The sequence below is a fragment of the Hylobates moloch genome, unplaced genomic scaffold (assembly GCF_009828535.3).
Source record: "Hylobates moloch isolate HMO894 unplaced genomic scaffold, HMol_V3 SCAFFOLD_14, whole genome shotgun sequence".
Taxonomy (NCBI): domain Eukaryota; kingdom Metazoa; phylum Chordata; class Mammalia; order Primates; family Hylobatidae; genus Hylobates; species Hylobates moloch.
This window is the reverse complement of record NW_026652289.1, coordinates 99,474,960-99,494,099: the sequence shown is the minus strand read 5'-3', so window position 1 is coordinate 99,494,099 and position 19,140 is coordinate 99,474,960. Positions and strand designations below refer to the sequence as shown.

At 43.9% G+C, this 19,140-nt stretch overlaps 4 protein-coding genes across 7 annotated transcripts in view; 2 read left to right on the top strand and 2 right to left on the bottom strand.

The window, feature by feature from the left end:
* LOC116481670 (GPI mannosyltransferase 3) overlaps window positions 1-1,161 on the bottom strand; it is a 34,960-nt gene extending 33,799 nt beyond the window's left edge. Inside the window, exon 1 of the mRNA XM_032174406.2 lies at window positions 1,063-1,161. The gene's annotated coding sequence lies outside the window, so the exon portion shown is untranslated. The remainder of the gene's footprint in view (window positions 1-1,062) is intronic.
* A 729-nt stretch (window positions 1,162-1,890) lies between these two features.
* On the bottom strand, window positions 1,891-3,582 carry LOC131381109 (uncharacterized). Its single transcript, XM_058427211.1, has 3 exons — window positions 3,550-3,582; window positions 3,039-3,393; window positions 1,891-2,186 (listed from the first exon to the last, which is right to left on the bottom strand). Exons 1-3 carry the CDS (start codon window positions 3,580-3,582, stop codon window positions 1,927-1,929), a joined length of 648 nt encoding a protein of 215 aa, XP_058283194.1. The 3' UTR covers window positions 1,891-1,926.
* PIGBOS1 (PIGB opposite strand 1) lies at window positions 3,293-5,266 on the top strand. Of its 4 annotated transcripts, none has more exons than XM_058428055.1 (2): window positions 3,293-3,550; window positions 4,580-5,266. In XM_058428055.1, the coding sequence occupies exon 2, from the start codon at window positions 4,655-4,657 to the stop codon at window positions 4,817-4,819; it is 165 nt and encodes a 54-aa protein (XP_058284038.1). In that variant the 5' UTR covers window positions 3,293-3,550; window positions 4,580-4,654; the 3' UTR covers window positions 4,820-5,266. The 4 variants fall into 4 exon arrangements, with proteins under 4 accessions (XP_058284038.1, XP_032030303.1, XP_032030300.1 ...); XM_032174412.2 differs by having other exon boundaries at window positions 3,293-3,520; window positions 4,580-5,265; XM_032174409.2 differs by having other exon boundaries at window positions 3,293-3,544; window positions 4,580-5,265.
* Window positions 5,267-5,416: 150 nt separating this feature from the next.
* On the top strand, window positions 5,417-13,496 carry LOC131381262 (syncytin-1-like). Its single transcript, XM_058428053.1, is given in 2 exon segments — window positions 5,417-11,757; window positions 11,760-13,496. Coding segments are annotated over 2 exon segments (1,461 nt in total). The 5' UTR covers window positions 5,417-11,282; the 3' UTR covers window positions 12,746-13,496.
* Window positions 13,497-19,140: the final 5,644 nt, after the last annotated feature.

The following is a 19,140-nucleotide window of genomic DNA, read 5'->3' as shown; positions in this document are numbered from 1 at the left end:
TCCTACTTACTGTTGATGCCTAATTACTATATAGCACAATGATTATGCAGATCATTAAATTTTTGTCAAAGTAAAATTTTTAAAGTTTTAATTTCAACACTAAATCCTCAGTGGGTTTAGATGTATACAGACTTCATAAAATCATATCACATGGTCTTCTACTTACAAGGTAAAAAACACAAAATACAACGGTGCTCTCAAGTGATACTTTTTTTGCGGGGGGTGGGGGGATGGAGTTTCGCTTTTGTTGCCCAGGCTAGAGTGCAATGGCGTGATCTCGGCCCACCACAACCTCCACCTCCTGGGTTCAAGCGATTCTCCTGCCTCAGCCTCCAGAAAGGCTGGGATTACAGGCATGCGCCACCATGCCTGGCTAATTTTGTATTTTTAGTAGAGACGGGGTTTCTCTGTGTTGGTCAGGCTGGTCTCGAACTCCCAACCTCAGGTGATCCACCTGCCTCGGCCTCCCAAAGTGCTGGGATTACAGGCGTGAGCCACCACGCAGGCAGATCACCTCAGGTAAGGAGTTCGAGACCAGCCTGACCAACATAGAGAAACCCTGTCTCTACTAAAAATACAAAATTAGCCGGGCGTGGTGGTGCATGCCTGTTATCCCAGCTACTCGGGAGGCTGAGGCAGGAGAATCGTCTGAACCTGGGAGGTGGAGGTTGTGGTGAGCCAAGATCACGCCATTGCACTCCAGCCTGGGCAACAAGAGCGAAACTCCGTTCCCCCCGCCCCCACCAAAAAAAGAAGTACACTTCTAATGTCCAAATAATACATAATATAGTCATTTTGAAAATCTGCACATCATAACAGGATTCCTCACGGCAGGATATTTTCATGCTCAGTCTTGTATTTCAGCACAAACTAAAGAGTTACACATCACAGTATGTCTGTAGTGTCATGGGCTTCCCAGATATGGCTGGACTTTAGCAACAGTAGCCTTTTAAAAACAAATTCCATGGCCCCAATATCATTTAGTTAATATACATTAAGATTTGAAAAAGGTAGAGTGAATCTACTTTTATAAGTATTTTGGTTACTTTTATTTAAACTTACCAGCAACTGAACACTATCTTTCCCTAAAAGATGAAGAATCTTGTAAATGCTTGCAAAGATTAAGGGATAAGTGTAACTCCTCAATCTCTCTGTCCATTCCCAAGTCAAATAACCATAATTAGTAACATTAAGGAGTAAATGTCAAATAATATTGAAACCTATTTCTGTGTTTTTTTTTCTTTTTTTAAGATGGGGTCTCATTCTCTTGCCCAGGCTGGTCTCAAACTTGGGCTCAAGTGGTCCTCCTGCCCCTACAGGTGCACGCCACTTCACTTGGCAAAATCTATTTTCATTTCCATTTATAAAATAATATTTTATTTTGTGGCAGTCTTAAAACAGCATTTTATACTGGATATTTGCATTAAAAATTCAATTGGCCAACTAAACTCTTAACTTCTTCAAGGCAGTAATGTGTTTTTTACTTTCTCTGTATCCTCCAAGTACTAAGGACTGTGGGAATGTAAGCTAATGGCTGTGTCAAGTATATTAACATAAAAGAAAGATACAGGAGAAATATTTGTATAAAATAATGGTGAACTTTGATGAGTTAAAATTATTTGGGGAAAATATGGAAAACTGAAAATATGTATAGTAGTTCCCCCTTATCTGTGGTTTCACTTTCAGTGGTTTCAGTTGCCCATAGTCAACCACTGTCTGAAAATACGAAGATATTTTGAGAGAGACCACGTTCACATAACTTTTATTATAGTATTGTGTTATAATTTATACTTGTTATATTTTAATACTGTTAATCTCTTACTGTACCTAATTTGTATAAACTTTATCATAAGCATGTGTATATTTTTTACATATATAAAAACAATATATATAGAGTTTGGTACTGTCTACAGTTTCAGGCATCCACTAGGGATCTTGGAAACTATCTCCTGAAGACGAGGGAGCAAGGGGGACTACTCTAAAAGAAACTGAGCACAATTTCCAAGATGAATACACACTCATAGTCTGGAAAAGAAACCACAAAGGATATTTGAAAACCATGTGATGTGAAACTTCAAGAGACTGCCAGTATTCATCTGGAACAAAACTTGTCTGCACTAAAAAGCAGTTTAATATTCGTAAAGCTATGGTAAACAAGACCAGATAAATATTTTCTCCAAGAAGATCTGAAAAACAGAACAAAACAGGTAATAGTGGCACAAAAGTCAGGCAGTTCCACTTGCAGAACTTAAAATCTGCTGCTCTGGTTGGCCCCTTGTAAGGCACAGTAGGGACCTGGCCCCTCCACACCATTCTTATAGCCAACCTGGGGAAGGTTATACAAGGACCACAGCCTCATCACTGGGTGACTGCCACTCTTTTAGTTTAACCAACTTTTCTTGCAACTTATTGTATAAAGATAATATTAAAATAAATACAAAAAAAAAGAGTGGGTTAACTAAGGCCTTAGGCTAATTAATTAGGTCATACTATGTGTGTATCTAATGAAAGAAACCAGCTAACAAATTACTAATTTGGGAAGCAGCCCTTTGTATATGTGCAATATAAAATGGTCCTCTGTACATATATATTGATGCTTACTATTATATATGCCAGGCACTGTGTTAATTTCTTTACATGCATCTCACTTAATCCTCCAAACAATATTATGGGATAGGTATTATTAGCCCCATTTTACAGACAAGCAAATTGAGGCCCAGAAATTAAACTGCCTTGTCCAAATAAAGTTGTAAATTACTTATGAGGATTCAAACCCGGGTCTGTCTGCTGTCTCCAAAGTCCTGCTCTTGACCACAAATGGACAGCCTGTCGGCCAAATACAGAGTATTTTTTAAAAATTTGAATTTAGTTGCCAACATTTAAAAATCAGAATTTATATTAAAATCTGTGTTTCCAGCATTTCAAAACTCGTTAAGATCTGGCAACACGGAGTTCAACGGGCAACTGGCTGGTAATGAAATAGACGAGGCTCCTTTTAGGTGGGGCAGGAGCTGTCCAGACAGCGTCCCCTCACTCACCCCCGCGGCGCCTGGCGCTCTTCTCCCGGGTGCTGAAGTACAAGGTAGACTTTCTCTTTCGCAGCTTTATCTTGCCGTGGGAGCGGTTCTGGAGACCACGCAAAGTGAGGATAGCGTCTCCGCCCCCCGGCTCCATTCCGTACTCGCTTAGGGGCCTCCTCACCCCCGGCCGCCACCTTCCCGAGGCGGAAGAAAGCTGCGGTAGCGCGCTGCTCGTCCATCCATTAAGTTTGACCTTTGCGAGCAGCCGTCGCTCGGAAGCCCGGAAGTGACCGGAACTGGCAACTTCGTCGCTCCCACCCGACGTCGTGACCCGCCTACCGTTTCCTTTCGCCGTTTCCGAACCGAGGGATCGCTACTCGCCTTTGGCTTGGCGGTCTCTGTGCTCGGGGGTCCGAAAACTGCCGGAAGGAGCCCGGTCTCTGGAGGGGAGCGGGCGGTAGCGAGTTTAGCGACGTGGAGCAGGCGCAGAACAGTCGGAGGTGCCTGAGTGGGTATTAAAAATGGTAACGGTAATTATAGACGTCAGTGTTGGTGTTAACATTTCGGGTTCGTTGCTCTCACAAAAAATGCCTGTTCAACGGGGTAGGCAGGGTAGGGATGATTTAGCTTGTACAGATGTGGAAACAGGCTGAATGGTTCCTATTGTTTTTGTTGTTGCTGTTGTTAGTTTTTGTTTTTTTTGGATTTTTTTTTTTTTTTTTTGAGATGGAGTTTCTTTCTTGTCGCCCAGGCTGGAGTGCAGTGGCGCGATCTCGGCTCATTGCAACTTCTGCCTCCCGGGTTCCAGTGATTTTCCTGCCTCAGCTCCCGAGTAGCTGGGACTACAGGGGCGCCACCACGCCTGGCCAATTTTTGTATTTTTTTGTAGAGACAGGGTTTCACCATATTGGCCAGGCTGGTCTGTAACTCCTGACCTCGTGATCCGCCCGCCTCGCCCTCCCAAAGTGTTGGGATTACAGGCGTGAGCCACCGCGTCCGGCCCACTCCTCCTGTTAAAAATAAAACCAGGCCGGGCGCGGTGGCTCACGCCTGTAATCCCAGCACTTTAGGAGGCCGAGGCGGGCGGATCACGAGGTCAGGACATCGAGACCATCCTGGCTAACACGGTGAAACCCCGTCTCTACTAAAAATACAAAAAATTAGCCGGGCGTGGTGGCGGGCGCCTGTAGTCCCAGCTACTCGGAGAGGCTGAGGCAGGAGAATGGCGTGAACCCGGGAGGCGGAGCTTGCAGGGAGCCGAGATCGCGCCACTGCACTCCAGCCTGGGCGACAGAGCGAGACTCCGTCTCAAAAAAAAAAATAAATAAATAAAAGTATGCATTTAAAACCATTGAGAACATTCTGTAATAGAAAAGATTTTAGCTTTGTCTTATACCCTTCCCTAATCCATTTCCTGTACTCCTTATGTACTTATATTCTTCTTTTAATTAGTAACATATTATAAAAATATTGTTCACTCCAGTGCAAAGTAGTGACATAAAATCTTTTAAAAGGACATTGTACTAAGTGATGGCTTTGCTTTCCATTTTTGTACACAGATTTGAAGAGATTTCCTGGGTGTGGAGTGTAACTTTCCAAAACCACCTTTTCCTTGAGCTGTATTTGTTGCAGCAATGTTTAGGAGATTGACTTTTGCACAACTGCTTTTTGCCACTATCCTTGGAATTGCTGGAGGAGTATATATTTTTCAACCAGTATTTGAACAGTATGCCAAAGATCAGAAGGAATTAAAAGAAAAGGTGCAGCTGATACAAGAATCAGAAGAGAAGAAAAGTTAATACTACATGGAGTTAGGCCGGGCGCAGTGGCTCACGCCTGTAATCCCAGCACTTTGGGAGGCCGAGGCGGGTGGATCACAAGGTCAGGAGTTTGAGACCAGCCTGACTAACATGGTGAAACCCTGTCTCTACTAAAAATACAAAAATCAGCCAGGCTTGGTGGCGTGCGCCTGTAAACCCAGCTACTCGGGAGGCTGAGGCGGGAGCATCACTTGAACCTGGGAGGCGAAGGTGGCAGTGAGTCGAGATCACGCTGCTGCACTCCAGCCTGGGTGACAGAGCGAGACTCAATCTAAAAAAAAAAAAAAAAAATACCTCATGGAGATGAACCATAATAATTGCTTAAAGTTCCATTTAATTATGTTAACTCTAAATAATCTAGCAAAAACATAGATGTATTTAAAAATAAATCATGGATAATGATTTTTTAACCTGACACTGTTAATTTTAATGTTTATTGTATTTTTGTCGTTTTATGTCTTTTTACCAGGACAGATAAGTAATTTCCTTTTAAACAAAAGTGAATATTTTAGGAATATTTTCTACTTGAGGTTTATTTTTCTAGGAATTCAGCATATGCAGTATTATGGGGTGCCAGTCTCAGTGTGTATCAAATAAGTGGGAAGGGTGTTTGCAATAGTATTTGTAGATACGTGAACCAAGTTAAACTACCTCAGGCAGAAATCTACTCCGTTACCCTGCAGTTAGATTGGTTTAATATATTTTGGCAGTCATTCAATCCCAGCTGTTTTTCATCTCAGGCAGTGTGAAGGAGTAGTTGAGAATTGGGATGGCTCAGATTAAATTGAGGTTTTAGAGAAGGCAGATGTTGTTTGAGAGGATGGCAGATATGACACAGATGTTTTTTAATCCACTAAGCAAATTTGCATTAATAATGGTGTTAAGGGTGTAGTTAATTTATTATGAAGCTATTCATATAGTTAAAATTTTTTTGAACTTACTAAGAATTGGTATTACTTTTTACCTTAATGTTAAGTTTGGATTTTCTTCTTTTTTTTTAAGTTCTGGGATACATGTGCTGAACGTGCAGGTTTGTTAGATAGATATACATGTGCCATGGTACATACACCTGTCAACCCGTCATCCAGGTTTTAAGCCCTGCATGTATTAGGTATTTGTCCTAATGCCCTCCCTCCCCTAGCCCCCTACCCACCGACAGCCCCTAATATGTGATGTTCCCCTCCCTGTGTCCATGTGTTCTCATTGTTCAGCTCTCACTTATGAGTGCGAACATGTGGTGCTTGGTTTTCTGTTCCTGTGTTAGTTTGCTGAGAATGATGGTTTCCAGCTTCATCCATGTCCCTACAAAGGACATAAACTCATTTTTTTTTGAGACGGAGTCTGGCTCTGTTGCCCAGGCTGGAGCTCAGTGGTGCGATACTGGCTCACAGCATCCTCTGCCTCCGCCTCCCAGGTTCAAGCAATTCTCCTGCCTCAGCCTACCGAGTAGCTGGGACTACAGGTGTGCACCACCATGCCTAGCTAATGTTTGTATTTTTAGTAGAGATGGGGTTTCACCATTTTGGCCAGGATGGTTTCAATCTCCTGACCTCGTGATCCGCCCGCTTCGGCCTCCCCAAGTGCTGGGACTATAGGCATGAGCGCCGCACCTGGAGGTGCATGTGTCTTTATAGTAGAATGATTTATAATCCTTTGGGTATATACCCAGTAATGGGATTGCTGGGTCAAATGGCATTTCTGTTTCTGGATCCTTGTGGAATCGCCACACTGTCTTCCACAATGGTTGAACGAATTTACACTCCCACTAACAGTGTAAAAGCATTCGTATTTCTCCACAGCCTCACCTGCATCTGTTGTTTCCTGACTTTTTAATGATCACCATTCTAACTGGCATGAGATGGTATCTCATTGTGGTTTTGATTTGCGTTTCTCTAATGACAAGTGATGTTGAGCTTTTTTTCATAAGTTTGTTGGCTGCGTAAATGTCTTCTTTTGAGAAGTGTCTGTTCATATCCTTCACTCACTTTTTGATGGGGTTGTTTTTTTCTTGTAAATTTAAGTTCCTTGTAGATTCTGGATATTAGCCCTTTGTCAGATGGATAGATTGCAAAAATTTTCTCCCATTCTGTAGGTTGCCTGTTCACTGTGATGATAGTTTCTTTTGCTGTGCAGAAGCTCTTTAGTTTAATTAGATCCCATTTGTCGATTTTGGCTTTTGTTGCGATTGCTTTTTGGTGGCTTCGTCATGAAGTCTTTGCCCGTGCCGATGTCCTGAATGGTATTGCCTAGGTTTCCTTCTAGAGTTTTTATGGTTTTAGGTTTTCCATTTAAGTTATTAGTCCATCTTGAGTTAATTTTTGTATAAGGTGTAAGGAAGGGGTCCAGTTTCTGTTTTCTGCATATGGCTAGCCAGTTTTCTCAGCACCGTTTATTAAATAGGGAATCCTTTCCCCATTGCTTGTTTTTGTCAGGTTTGTCGAAGATCAGATAGTTGCAGATGTGTGATATTATATCTGAGGTCTCTGTTCTGTTCCATTGGTCTATGTCTCTGTTTTGGTACCAGTACCATGGAGTTTTGGTTACTGTAGCCTTGTAGTATAGTTTGAAGTCAGGTAGCGTGATGCCTCCAGCTTTGTTCTTTTTGCTTAGGATTGCCTTGGCTATATGGGCTGTTTTTTGGTTCTACGTGAAATTTAAAGTATTTTTTTTCTAATTCTGTGAAGAAAGTCGATGGTAGCTTGATGATAATAGCATTGAATCTATAAATTACTTTGGGCAGTATGGCCATTTTCATGATATTGATTCTTCCTATCCATGAGCATGGAATGTTTTTCCATTTGTTTGTATCCTCTCTTATTTCCTTGAGCAGTGGTTTGTAGTTCTCCTTGCAGAGGTCCTTCACATCCCTTGTAAGTTGGATTCCTAAGCATTTTATTCTTTTTGTAGTAATTGTGAATAGGAGTTCACTCATGATTTGGCTGTTTGTCTGTTAAGGGTGTATAGGAAAGCTTGTGATTTTTGCACATTGATTTTGTATCCTGAGACTTTGCTGAAGTTGCTTATCAGCTTAAGGAGTTTTTGGGCAGAGACAATGGAGTTTTCTAAATACACAATCATGTCATCTGCAGACAGAGACAATTTGACTTCCTCTGTTCCTATTTGAATACCCTTTCTTTCTTTCTCTTGCCTGATTCCCTGGCCAGTGCTTCCAATACTATGTTGAATATGAATGGTGAGAGAGGGCATCCTTATGCCAGTTTTCAAAGGGAATGCTTCCATTAAGCTTGTATTTTCAATGAGATCTATAAATGTAATCACATATGTACAAAGTTCTTTATCTAAATTAACATGTTTTTATTATTGATGTCCTTTTTCTTAAAATGTAAATTCATTATAATTTAATCTCAGCTATGTTAAGTGGAGACCAGCATAGGTAATTTTTTTTTTTTTTTTGAAATGCAGTCTTGCTGTGATGCCCAGGCTAGAGTGCAATGGCGTGATCTTGGGTCCCTGCAACCTCCCCCACCCAGGTTCAAGCAATTCTTATGCCTCAGCCTCCCGAACAGCTGGGATTACAGGTGCCCGCTACCACACCTGGCTTATTTATTTATTTATTGAGCTGGAATCTCACTCTGTCGCCCAAGCTGGAGTGCAGTGGCTCAATCTCAGCTCACTGCAACCTCCACTTTCCAAGTTCTCGCCATTCTCCTGCCTCAGCCTCCCAAGTAGCTGGGACCACAGGCGTGTGCCACCACTCCTGGCTAATTTTTTGTATTTTTAGTAGAGACGGGGTTTCACCATGTCAGCCAGGATGGTCTCGATCTCGTGATCTGCCTGCCTTGGCCTCCCAAAGTAATTTTTGTATTATTAGTAGAGATGGGGTTTCACCCTATTGGCCAGGCTGCTCTTGAACTCCTGACCTGAAGTGATACCCCTGCCTTGGCCTCCCAAAGTGCTGAGATTACAAGCGTGAGCCACTGCACCTGGCCTAGCATAGGTAATTTTTAAAAAAAGAAAATGAAGAAATTACAAAAGTAGTATATGTTCCTTAAAGCATTCTACTATTACAAAATGAACAAAGTGAAAAGTGAAAATTATTGTTGTATAAATGGATTTATTCAGTACCTTTAACAATTTAGTATGATCTTTTGAGGTTTTCTTTTTGTTTTTTGTTTTTAAAGAGATAGGATCTTGCTCTGTCACCCAGGCTTGAGTGTAGTATCATCATTGCTTGCTATAACCTTGAACTCCTGGGCTCAAGTGATTTCTCCCGTCTCATCTTCTACAGCAGCTAGGACTACAGTTGTGCACAACTACATCTGGCTCATTTAAAACAAATCTTTGTAGAAATGGGGTCTCACTCTGTTGCCTAGTCTGGTCTCAATCCCCTGGACTCAAGCGATCTTCTTGCCTTGGCCTCCCAAAGCACTAGGATTCTAGGCGCCAGCCACTGTGCTTGGCAAGATTTTTTCCTATGCACTTAAAAGTAGTTATAAAAATTTTAATTTAAATACCAAGTGTCTGCTGGGTAACAGGTTTGGCTTTGCTTAGCTCTAGACTGGAATTCTGTTCTTTGTGTCTTCTCATTCTGGGACCGAGGCTCAAGGAGCAGCCTCTGTCAGGGCTATGACAGAGTGTAGGAGAGAGAGAGATGGAGAGCAATTGTAAGTTTCTGCTCAATTGTGGCACATTATCACATCTTCTCATATTTTATCTCAGAGCATGTCACATGCTCAAGCCTAAAGTCATCAAGGCAAGGGACATGGACTCTTCCCATAGGATGCACGTTCCAATCACAAGACAGGAATATACAATGTTATTACATTCAAGGAATAATCCTAACACATCAAGTTAAAGTAAGCTGCTTTTGATCCTCCTTTTGAAAAGGATGTCAGTTTAGTTGTTACATATCAAGTACCAGAGGCTTGAGGTTTTTTTTTCCCAGTGAAGATGCTGCATTCATTGAAATCAAAACCACACTGAGTTATCGTTTCATGTTCACTAGGATGACTGCAGTCAAAAAGATGGAAAATTACAAGTGCTGGTGAGGATGTGGAACAATTGGAAGCTTCATACACTACTGGTGGGAAAGTAAAATGGTGCAGTCACTTTGGGAAAGTTTGGCAGTTCTTCAAATGGTTAAACGTAGAGTTACTATATGGCCTAGCAATTCCCCTTACAGGCATATGCCCAAGATAATTGAAAATACATGTTCAGGACTACCCTCTTTGGGTCCCCTCCCTTTGTACGGGAGCTCTGTTTTCACTCTATTAAATCTTGGAACTGCACTCTTCTGGTCCATGTTTGTTATGGCTCGAGCTGAGCTTTTGCTCGCCGTCCATCCCTGTTGTTAGCTGCTGTCACAGACCTGCCGCTGACTTCCGTCCCTCCAGATCTGGCAGGGTGTCTGCTGTTCTCCTGATCCAGCGAGGCGCCCATTGCCACTCCCGATCGGGCTAAAGGCTTGCCATTGTTCCTGCACGGCTAAGAGCCTGGGTTCGTCCTAATCGAGCTGAACACTAGTCCCTGGGTTCCACGGTTCTCTTCCGTGACCCATGGCTTCTAATAGAGCTATAACACTCACCGCATGGCCCAAGATTCCATTTCTTGGAATCCGTGAGGCCAAGAACCCCAGGTCAGAGACCACCAGGCTTGCCATCATCTTGGAAGTGGCCCGCCACCATCTTGGGAGCTCTGGGAGTAAGGACCCCCAGTAAAATTTGGTGACCACAAAGGGACCTCCAAAGCAGTGAGAAACGTTCCCCCCAAGGCAGAAACGCCCCTAAGATGTATTCTGCAGAATTGGGACCAATGGGACTCTCAGACGCTAAGAAAAAAACGACATATTCTTCTGCAGTACCGCCTGGCCACGATATCCTCTTCAAGGGGGAGAAACCTGGCCTCCTGAGGGAAGTATAAATTATAACACCAGCTTACAGCTATACCTCTTTTGTAGAAAAGAAGGCATATGGAGTGACGTGCCATATGTACAAACTTTCTTTTCATTAAGAGACAACTCGCAATTATGTAAAAAGTGTGATTTATGCCCTACAGGAAGCCCGCAGAGTCCACTCCCTACCCCCGGGTCTCCCCGACTGCTTCCCCAACTAATAAGGACCCCCCTTCAACCCAAACTGTCCAAAAGGAGATAGACAAAGGGGTAAACGCCGAACCAGAGTGCCAATTTTCCCTGATTATGCCCACTCCAAGCAGCAGGAGGAGGAGAATTGGGCCCAGCCAGAGTGCGTATACCTTTTTCTCTCTCAGACTTAAAGCAAATTAAAGTAGACCTAGGTAAATTCTCAGGTAACCCTGATGGCTATATTGATGTTTTACGAGGGTTAAGACAATCCTTTGATCTGACATGGAGAGATACAATGTTATTGCTAATCAGATACTAACCCCAAATGAGAGAAGTGCCGCCATAACTGCAGCCTGAGAGTTTGCTGATCTCTGGTATCTCAGTCAGGTCAATGATAGGATGACGACAGAAGAAAGAGAAAAATTCCCCACAGGCCAGCAGGCAGTTCCCAGTGTAGACCCTCACTGGGACACAGAATCAGGACATGGAGATTGGTGCCGCAGACATTTGCTAACTTGCGTGCTAGAAGGACTTAGAGCCACTGTCTGTTGGACTTACTTCACCCATACCGGTATGTCTGATGGGGGTGGAGTTCAAGATCAGGCAAGAGAAAAACACATAAACGAAGTAATCTCCCAACTGACCTGGGTACATAGCACGCCTAGCCCCTACAAAGTACTAGCTCTCTCAAAACTACGTGAAACCCTCCGTACTCATACTTGCCTGGTAAGCCTGTTTAATACCACCCTCACTGGGTTTCATGAGGTCTTGGCCGAAAACCCTACTAACCGTTGGATGTGCCTCGCCCTGCACCTCAGGCCATACATTTCAATCCCTGTACCTGAACAATGGAACAACTCCAGCACAGAAATCAACCCACTTCCGTTTTAGTAGGACCCCTCGTTTCTAATCTGGAAATAACCCATACCTCAAACCTCACCTGTGTAAAATTTAGCAATACGATAGACACAACCAACTCCCGACGCATCAAGTGGGTAACTCCCCCCACACGAATAGTCTGCCTACCCTCAGGAATATTTTTTGTCTGTGGTACATCAGCCTATCGTTGTTTGAATGGCTCTTCGGAATCTATGTGCTTCCTCTCATTCTTAGTGCCCCCTATGACCATCTACACTGAACAAGATTTATACAATTATGTCGTACCTAAGCCCTGCAATAAAAGAGTACCCATTCTTCCTTTCGTTGTCGGAGTAGGAGTGCTAGGTGGACTAGGTACTGGCATGGGCGGTATCACAACCTCTACTCAATTCTACTGCAAACTATCTCAAGAACTAAATGGTGACATGGAATGAGTCACCGACTCCCTGGTCACCTTGCAAGATCAACTTAACTCCCTAGCAGCAGTAGTCCTTCAAAATCAAAGAGCTTTAGACTTGCTAACCACCGAAAGAGGGGGAACCTGTTTATTTTTAGGGGAAGAATGCTGTTATTATGTTAATCAATCTGGAATCATCACCAAGAAAGTTAAAGAAATTCGAGATCAAATACAACGTGGAGCAGAGGAGCTTCAAAACACTGGACCCTGGGGCCTCCTCAGCCAATGGATGCCCTGGATTCTCCCCTTCTTAGGACCTCTAGCAGCTATAATATTGTTACTCCTCTTTGGACCCTGTATCGTTAACCTCCTTGTTAAGTTTGTCTCTTCCAGAATTGAAGCTGTAAAGCTACAAATAGTTCTTCAAATGGAGCCCCAGATGCAGTCCATGACTAAGATCTACCACGGACCCCTGGACCAGCCTGCTAGCCCATGCTCCGATGTCAATGATATCAAAGTCACCCCTCCTGAGGAAATCTCAACTGCACAACCCCTACTATGCCCCAATTCAGCGGGAAGCGGTTAGAATGGTCATCAGCCAACCTCCCCAATAGCACTTGGGTTTTCCTGTTGAGAGTAGGGACTGAGAGACAGGACTAACTGGATTTCCTAGGCCAACTAAGAATCCCTAAGCCTAGCTGGGAAGGTGACCGCATCCACCTTTAAGCATGGGGCTTGCAACTTAGCTCACACCTGACCAATCAGGTAGTAAACAGAGCTCACTAAAATGCTAATTAGGCAAAAACAGGAGGAAAAGAAATAGCCAATCATCTATTGCCTGAGAGCACAGTGGGAAGGACAATGATTGGGATATAAACCCAGGCATTCGAGCCGGCAATAGCTACCCTCTTTGGATCCCCTCCCTTTGTATGGGAGCTCTGTTTTCACTCTGTGAAATCTTGCAACTGCAAAAACAAAACAAAACACACACAAAATATATATATAATGTTCACACTAAAGCTGGCAAATGAATGTTCGTCGCATTATTCATAATAGCCAAAAAGTGGAAACAACCCAAATGTCCATTAACTGATGAATGGATAAATAAGTGGTATATCCATATAAAGGAGTATTATTCAGCCAAAAAGATAAATGAAGTATGTGCTATAACAAGGAAAAAAATACAATACATTACGAAATAAGCCACGCACAAGATGGCGCCTATTGGTATGTTTTCATTTGTGTGACAAGTCTAGAACAGGTAAATGTCTAGAGAGAGAAAGTAGATTAGTGGCTGACAGGGGTTGAATGAAGGGGGGATGGAGAATGATTACTAGTGGAGATGATTTTTTTTTTTTTTTTTTTTTTTTGAGACAGAGTCTCACTCTGTCACCCAGGCTGGAGTGCAGTGGTGTGATCTTGAGTCACTGCAACCTTTGCCTCCCGGGTTCAAGTGATTCTCCTGCCTTAGCCTCCCGAATAGCTGGGATCACAGGCACAAACTACCACGCTCGACTAATTTTTCTGTTTTTGATAGAGACAGGGGTTCACCATATTGGCCAGGCCACTGCGCCCGGCCGTGGGGATTATTTTTAGGGTGATGAACTGGGCATGGTGGCTCATGTCTGTGATCTCAACGCTTTGGGAGGCCGAGGTGGGCAGATCACATGAGGTCAGGAGTTCGACACCAGCCTGGCCAACACGGTGAAACCCTATCTCTACTGAAAATACAAAAATTAGCCAGGTATGGTGGCACACACCTGTAGTCCCAGCTACTCAGGAGGTTGAGGAAGGAGAATCGCTTGAACCCAGGGGGCTGGAGGATACAGTGAGCCAAGATCATGCCACTGCACTCCAGCCTGGGAAACAGAGTGAGACTCTGCCTAAAGAAAAAAAATGTTTAGGGTGATGTGATGAAAATGTTCTGGAAGTAGATAGTGGTGATCAGTGTATAACTTTGTGAATATATTAAAAACCACCGAATCGTACACTTTTAAAGGGTGAACTTTATTGTGTGTGAATTATATCTCAAAGCTGTCATAAAGATACTGCATGCAAACCGCTGAACTGTACACTTTTAAGAGTGAACTTTATTGTGTGTGAGTTACATCTCAAAGCTGTCATTAAAATACGATACTGCATCCAAACTAGCAGCTGCAGTTAAGGCAGTCCAGTGTTTTTTGCTCTTGCGGTAGTCTACAATCCATCTGTTTTTTAAATTGTCATAAAATATACTTAAAGTTTACCATTTTAAAGTATACAGTTCAGTAACAGTAAGTACTTTCACACTGTTGTACAATTATCATCACTATCCATCTCCAGACTTTTTCTATCTGGTTTTTGCAGGGAGCGGAGGGAATTGAATGGGGATATAGAGACCCCCATCCCTAGATCTTCAAATCTTTGAAGGTTGCATTAATGTCTACAATCCTTCCGTCTCCTCTCCTCTCCTCCCCTCTACTCCCCTCCCCTCCCCTCCCCTTCTCTCTGTCTCTCTCTCTCTCTCCTTTTCTTCCTTTCTCTCTCTTCCTCTCTTTTTCTCTCTCTCTTTCTTTTTCTCTTTTTCTTTCTTTCTCTGTTCCCCAGGTTGGAGTGCAGTGGCACGATCACAGCTCACTGCAGATTTGACCTCAGACTCAATTGATCCACCAGTCTCAGCCTCCCAAGTAACTGGGATTACAAGCACGTGCCACCATGTCCAGCTAGTTTTTAAAAATTTTTTGTAGAGATGGGGTCTCACTATGTTGCCCAGGCTGGTTTGAAACTCCTGGGCTCAAGCAATCCTCCTGCCTCAGCCTCCCAAAGTGCTGGGATTATAGGTATGAGCCACCGTGCCTGGCCTATGAATTGCTTCTAATTTACTATCTTAGCCAGGTGACGCAGATTCGGGGGCTTTCAGTTAGCCCTTTCTACCATAAAGACTTACAACACAGGTCAGTGTGAGGTCTCTCACATGCTAACTACTGAGTTTATATCTGTCCCACTTAAAGACTGGGAGAAAAAAAATCCTGCAAAGTGGGTCCTGTTAGATTAGTTTGATCCAAAGCTGCATTCATCCTTTAACCTCCATGAACTCCTACTCTTAACTGAAAGGTCATGGTGGCATTTTCTAGTCTGTTTGTACCAGTGTCAACTTAGGGCCTGTATCCAGTGGCCATCAAAGTCTGAGTATTTTTCTTTTCCCAGTGCACATTTGTCTGGTTAATGGCTTTGGGTCTCTTGAGAAAAGGAGCAAGAGAATGGTTGTTGCATATTTTTGTGGCATTGAAGAGTCCTTCCCCAGGGGTAGATACAGCTATTTAAATCATTGGGTTCTAAGTCTATGAAGTCTATGAAATGACTTAGATCAGTAAACTTGTGAGGGACCATGATTTCCATTGTAGAGACTGACATCAGCCTTCTATCCACTAGTTCTTGATTTCCTACCCATCCCGCCCTCGCCCCCTTCGTTTTTGAAAAATATATGTAAGTCAAGAAACACCCCCCCCCATTTTTTTTTTGAGACAGAGTTTTGCTCTTATTGCCCAGACTGGGGTGCAATGGCGCATTCTCAGCTCACCTCAACCTCCACCTCCCGGGTTCAAGCGATTCTCCTGCCTCAGCCTCCTGAGTAGCTGGGATTACAGGCATGCAGCACCACGCCTGGCTAATTTTGTATTTTTAGTAGAGACGGGGGTTTCTCCATGTGGTCAGACTGGTCTTGAACTCCCGACTTCAGGTGATCTGCCTGCCCCGGCCTCCCAAAGTGCTGGAATTACAGGCGTGAGTCACCACCCCCGGCCAAGAAACACCCCTTTTGTCTTTCCTTTCAGAATACCATATCTCTTAGCCATCACCACAGGTCTCTCTGGGTCAAGACACCCTGGTTGCACTCCCGACTTGCTTCCCATGACAGTGTATGTATACTTATATATACACACACGCAAGCATATTATAATTTTCATGAATCCTCTGAGAGTAAGTCATAAACAGGATGCCCTTTTATTCCTGAATATTTCATTCCTAAATAGAAAGATACTCTCTTTCATAATCGCAATATAATGATCAAGAAATTAGGATTGGCTGAGCGTGGTGGCTCACGCCTGTAATCCCAGCACTTTGGGAGGCTGAGGCAGGCAGATCATGAGGTCAGGAGATCGAGACCATCCTGGCTAACATGGTGAAACCCCGTCTCTACTAAAAATACAAAAAAATTAGCCGAGTGTGGTGGCGGGCGCCTGTAGTCCCAGCCACTCGGGAGGCTGAGGCAGGAGAATGGTGTGAACCCAGGAGGCGGAGCTTGCAGTGAGCCGAGATTGCACAGCTGCACTCCAGCCTGGGCGACAGAGTGAGACTCTGTCTCAAAAAAAAAAAAAAAAGAAATTAGGGTTGATATAACATCATTATCTAATTTCATATGTCATCCAAATTCTCCGAAGTCCAATTAATGTCTTTTAGAACAAGACAAACTTGTTTTTTTTCTGGTCCCAGAACTAATCCAGTATCATATTTGAATTTAGTTGCCATGTCTCTTGTTTCCTTTATTCTGGAGCCAGTTTCTCAGTCACTTCCTTTCACGGTTGACTTTTTTTTTTTTTTTTTTTTTTTGAGACAGATTCTCACTCTGTCACCCACGCTGGAGTGCAGTGGCGTGATCTTGGCTCACTGCAACCTCTGCCTCCTGGGTTGGAGCAATTCTCCTGCGTCAGCCTTCCGAGTAGCTGGGATTACAGGTGTGAACCACCATGCCTGGCTGATTTTTGTATTTTTAGTAGAGACGGGGTTTTGCCATGTTGGCCAGGCTGGTCTTGAACTCCTGACCTCAGGTGATTCACCCACCTTGGCCTCCCAGAGTGCTGGGATTACAGGCATGAGCCACTGTGGCTGGCCCACAACTGACATTTTTTTTTTGAGACAGAATCTCGCTCTGTCATCCAGGCTGGAGTGCAGTGGTGCAATCTCGGCTTACAGCAAGCTCCACCTCCCGGGTTCACACCATTCTCCTGCCTCAGCCTCCCAAGTAGCTGGGACTACAGGCGCCCACCACCATGCCTGGCTAATTTTTTGTAATTTTTTTAGTAGAGACGTTGTTTCACCGTTGTTAGCCAGGATGGTCTCAATCTCCTGACCTCGTGATCCACCCACCTCGGCCTCCCAAAGTGCTGGGATTACAGGCGTGAGCCACTGCGCCTGGCCACAACTGGCATTTTTTAAGAATACTGGCCTGCTGTTTTGTAGAATGTCCATTAAGTTGCGTTTGTTGATGGTTTTTAATTATTTGATAGATTCAATTTGGTAGAAATATACAGAAATGATGTACCAGCATGATTCATGGATTCGTATTTCGTGGGTTACAATCCATTACTACTATCAGGGCTGGCTGTGTAATTTGTGGGGCCCAGCACAAATGAAAATGTAGGGCCCTGGGTGGGGACAAGGAAGACAATTTCCTTTTCTCATCAATTGGCTGTTCTAGTCGATGCAAATGGACAATGCCCAGGGAACTGTACCCTCCATACTGGTTTGTTCTCAATTGTTGGATGGCACTGGTAAGAGGCCCCAGCTGAATGGCCTGCAGAATGTGCTGTGCTACTGTCAGATTAGAGAGGGGACAACTGACTTCTTGATCACCCCATGGTGCTATGAAAATTGCAGATGCAGGATAAAGTCCACTCTACTCAGACCCAGACAAATTGGAGCTAGGAGAGCACAAAGGAAAGGAGCTCATGGTCGCGTGTCTAAAGCTAACAGCTGTTTCCAGGCAATAACCCACAAGAAATTCTCATGTCCTTCATGCATCTTTTGCTTTGCACCGCTTGCGTGTTTCACACACATGCACATATTTCTTTGACACGATTTCTTACTAGACATTTTTTAGGACTGCAGCAATTCAGATAAGATGATCTGAAAAGAAGACTTGCCTGATAATGGCTTCTCTACCAGTGATCTACTACTAACTGTGGCTTTGAGCCTCTGGTACCAATAAACTGTTTCTAAGCAGCTTACATGAACTTCTGTGTTTTATCGAGAAAGGCTTCCCTGTACCCTCCCTCTTTGGATGCATTTGTGGCTTGCTATAACTGTGCATCCCAGGTTATAATTCTTTTTGCTTACTCCCAGATACAATAATTATATTATGAAATATTTTTTTCTGATGTCTTTTTTTTAGCTGGACAGTGCGCTGGGCTATGGGCCCAAGCCTGAACCTTCCTGCACCTATCCATGCTTAGGCTTCTGCCAGGGTGGAAGGTGATGACAAAACGTGGGCCTCCCCCAGCCAAGGTGACTCCAGTCACTGCTCTGAAGCAAGGCAGGGAATGCAAAGCTGGGCAGGGACCATGGGACCGGGGGTAGGGAATAAGCAGCAGCAGGCCTCAGACCCATAAGTCATCAGAGGCTCCAGGCTCTCAGCATGCTCCGTTGTGCCAAAAAAAGCAAAATTATAGTCTCATTAAAAATAAACAAGTCTTTAACTGAGGAATAGTCCTCCCTCAGGATGGATCCTGTGTCCTTTGCATGTCACTGTCATTTTCTGAGCACTCTTTTACTTTCTTGCTCATCTTTTTCCTTCCCAGACCAAGTTTTGTTTTTCTTTGTTTTTTTTGTTTGTTTGTTTGTTTTTGAGATGGAGTCTCACTCTGTTGCCTAAGCTGGAGTGCAGTGGCACGATCTAGGCATCTAGGCTCACTGGAACCTCCACCTCCCGGGTTCAAGTGATTCTCATGCCTCAGCCTCCCGAGTAGCTGGGACCACAGGCATGTGCCACCACTCCCAGCTAATTTTTGTATTTTTAGTAGAGATGGGTTTTCACCCTGTTGGCCAGGCTGGTCTGGAACTCCTGACTGCCCACCTTGGCCTCCCAAAGTGCTGGGCTTACAGGTGTGAGCCAACACATCGGGACCCACACCAAGTTTTGAATCAAGAAGTACTGGGGCCGGGCACGGTGGCTCACACCTGTAATCCCAGCACTTTGGGAGGCCAAGGTGGGTGGATCACAAGGTC

Bases quoted from the DNA above. Each gene is read 5' to 3' on its own strand.
- LOC131381109 (XM_058427211.1), bottom strand. From the start codon at position 3,582: ATGTTAACACCAACACTGACGTCTATAATTACC. The intron at 3,394-3,549 runs GTTACCATTTTT...AAAGGCGAGTAG, and splicing joins CACTGACGTCTATAATTACC to CGATCCCTCGGTTCGGAAAC. The intron at 2,187-3,038 runs GTGAGTGAGGGG...TCTGTTTTTCAG, and splicing joins GAGCGCCAGGCGCCGCGGGG to ATCTTCTTGGAGAAAATATT.
- PIGBOS1 (XM_058428055.1), top strand. From the start codon at position 4,655: ATGTTTAGGAGATTGACTTTTGCACAACTGCTTTTTGCCACTATCCTT.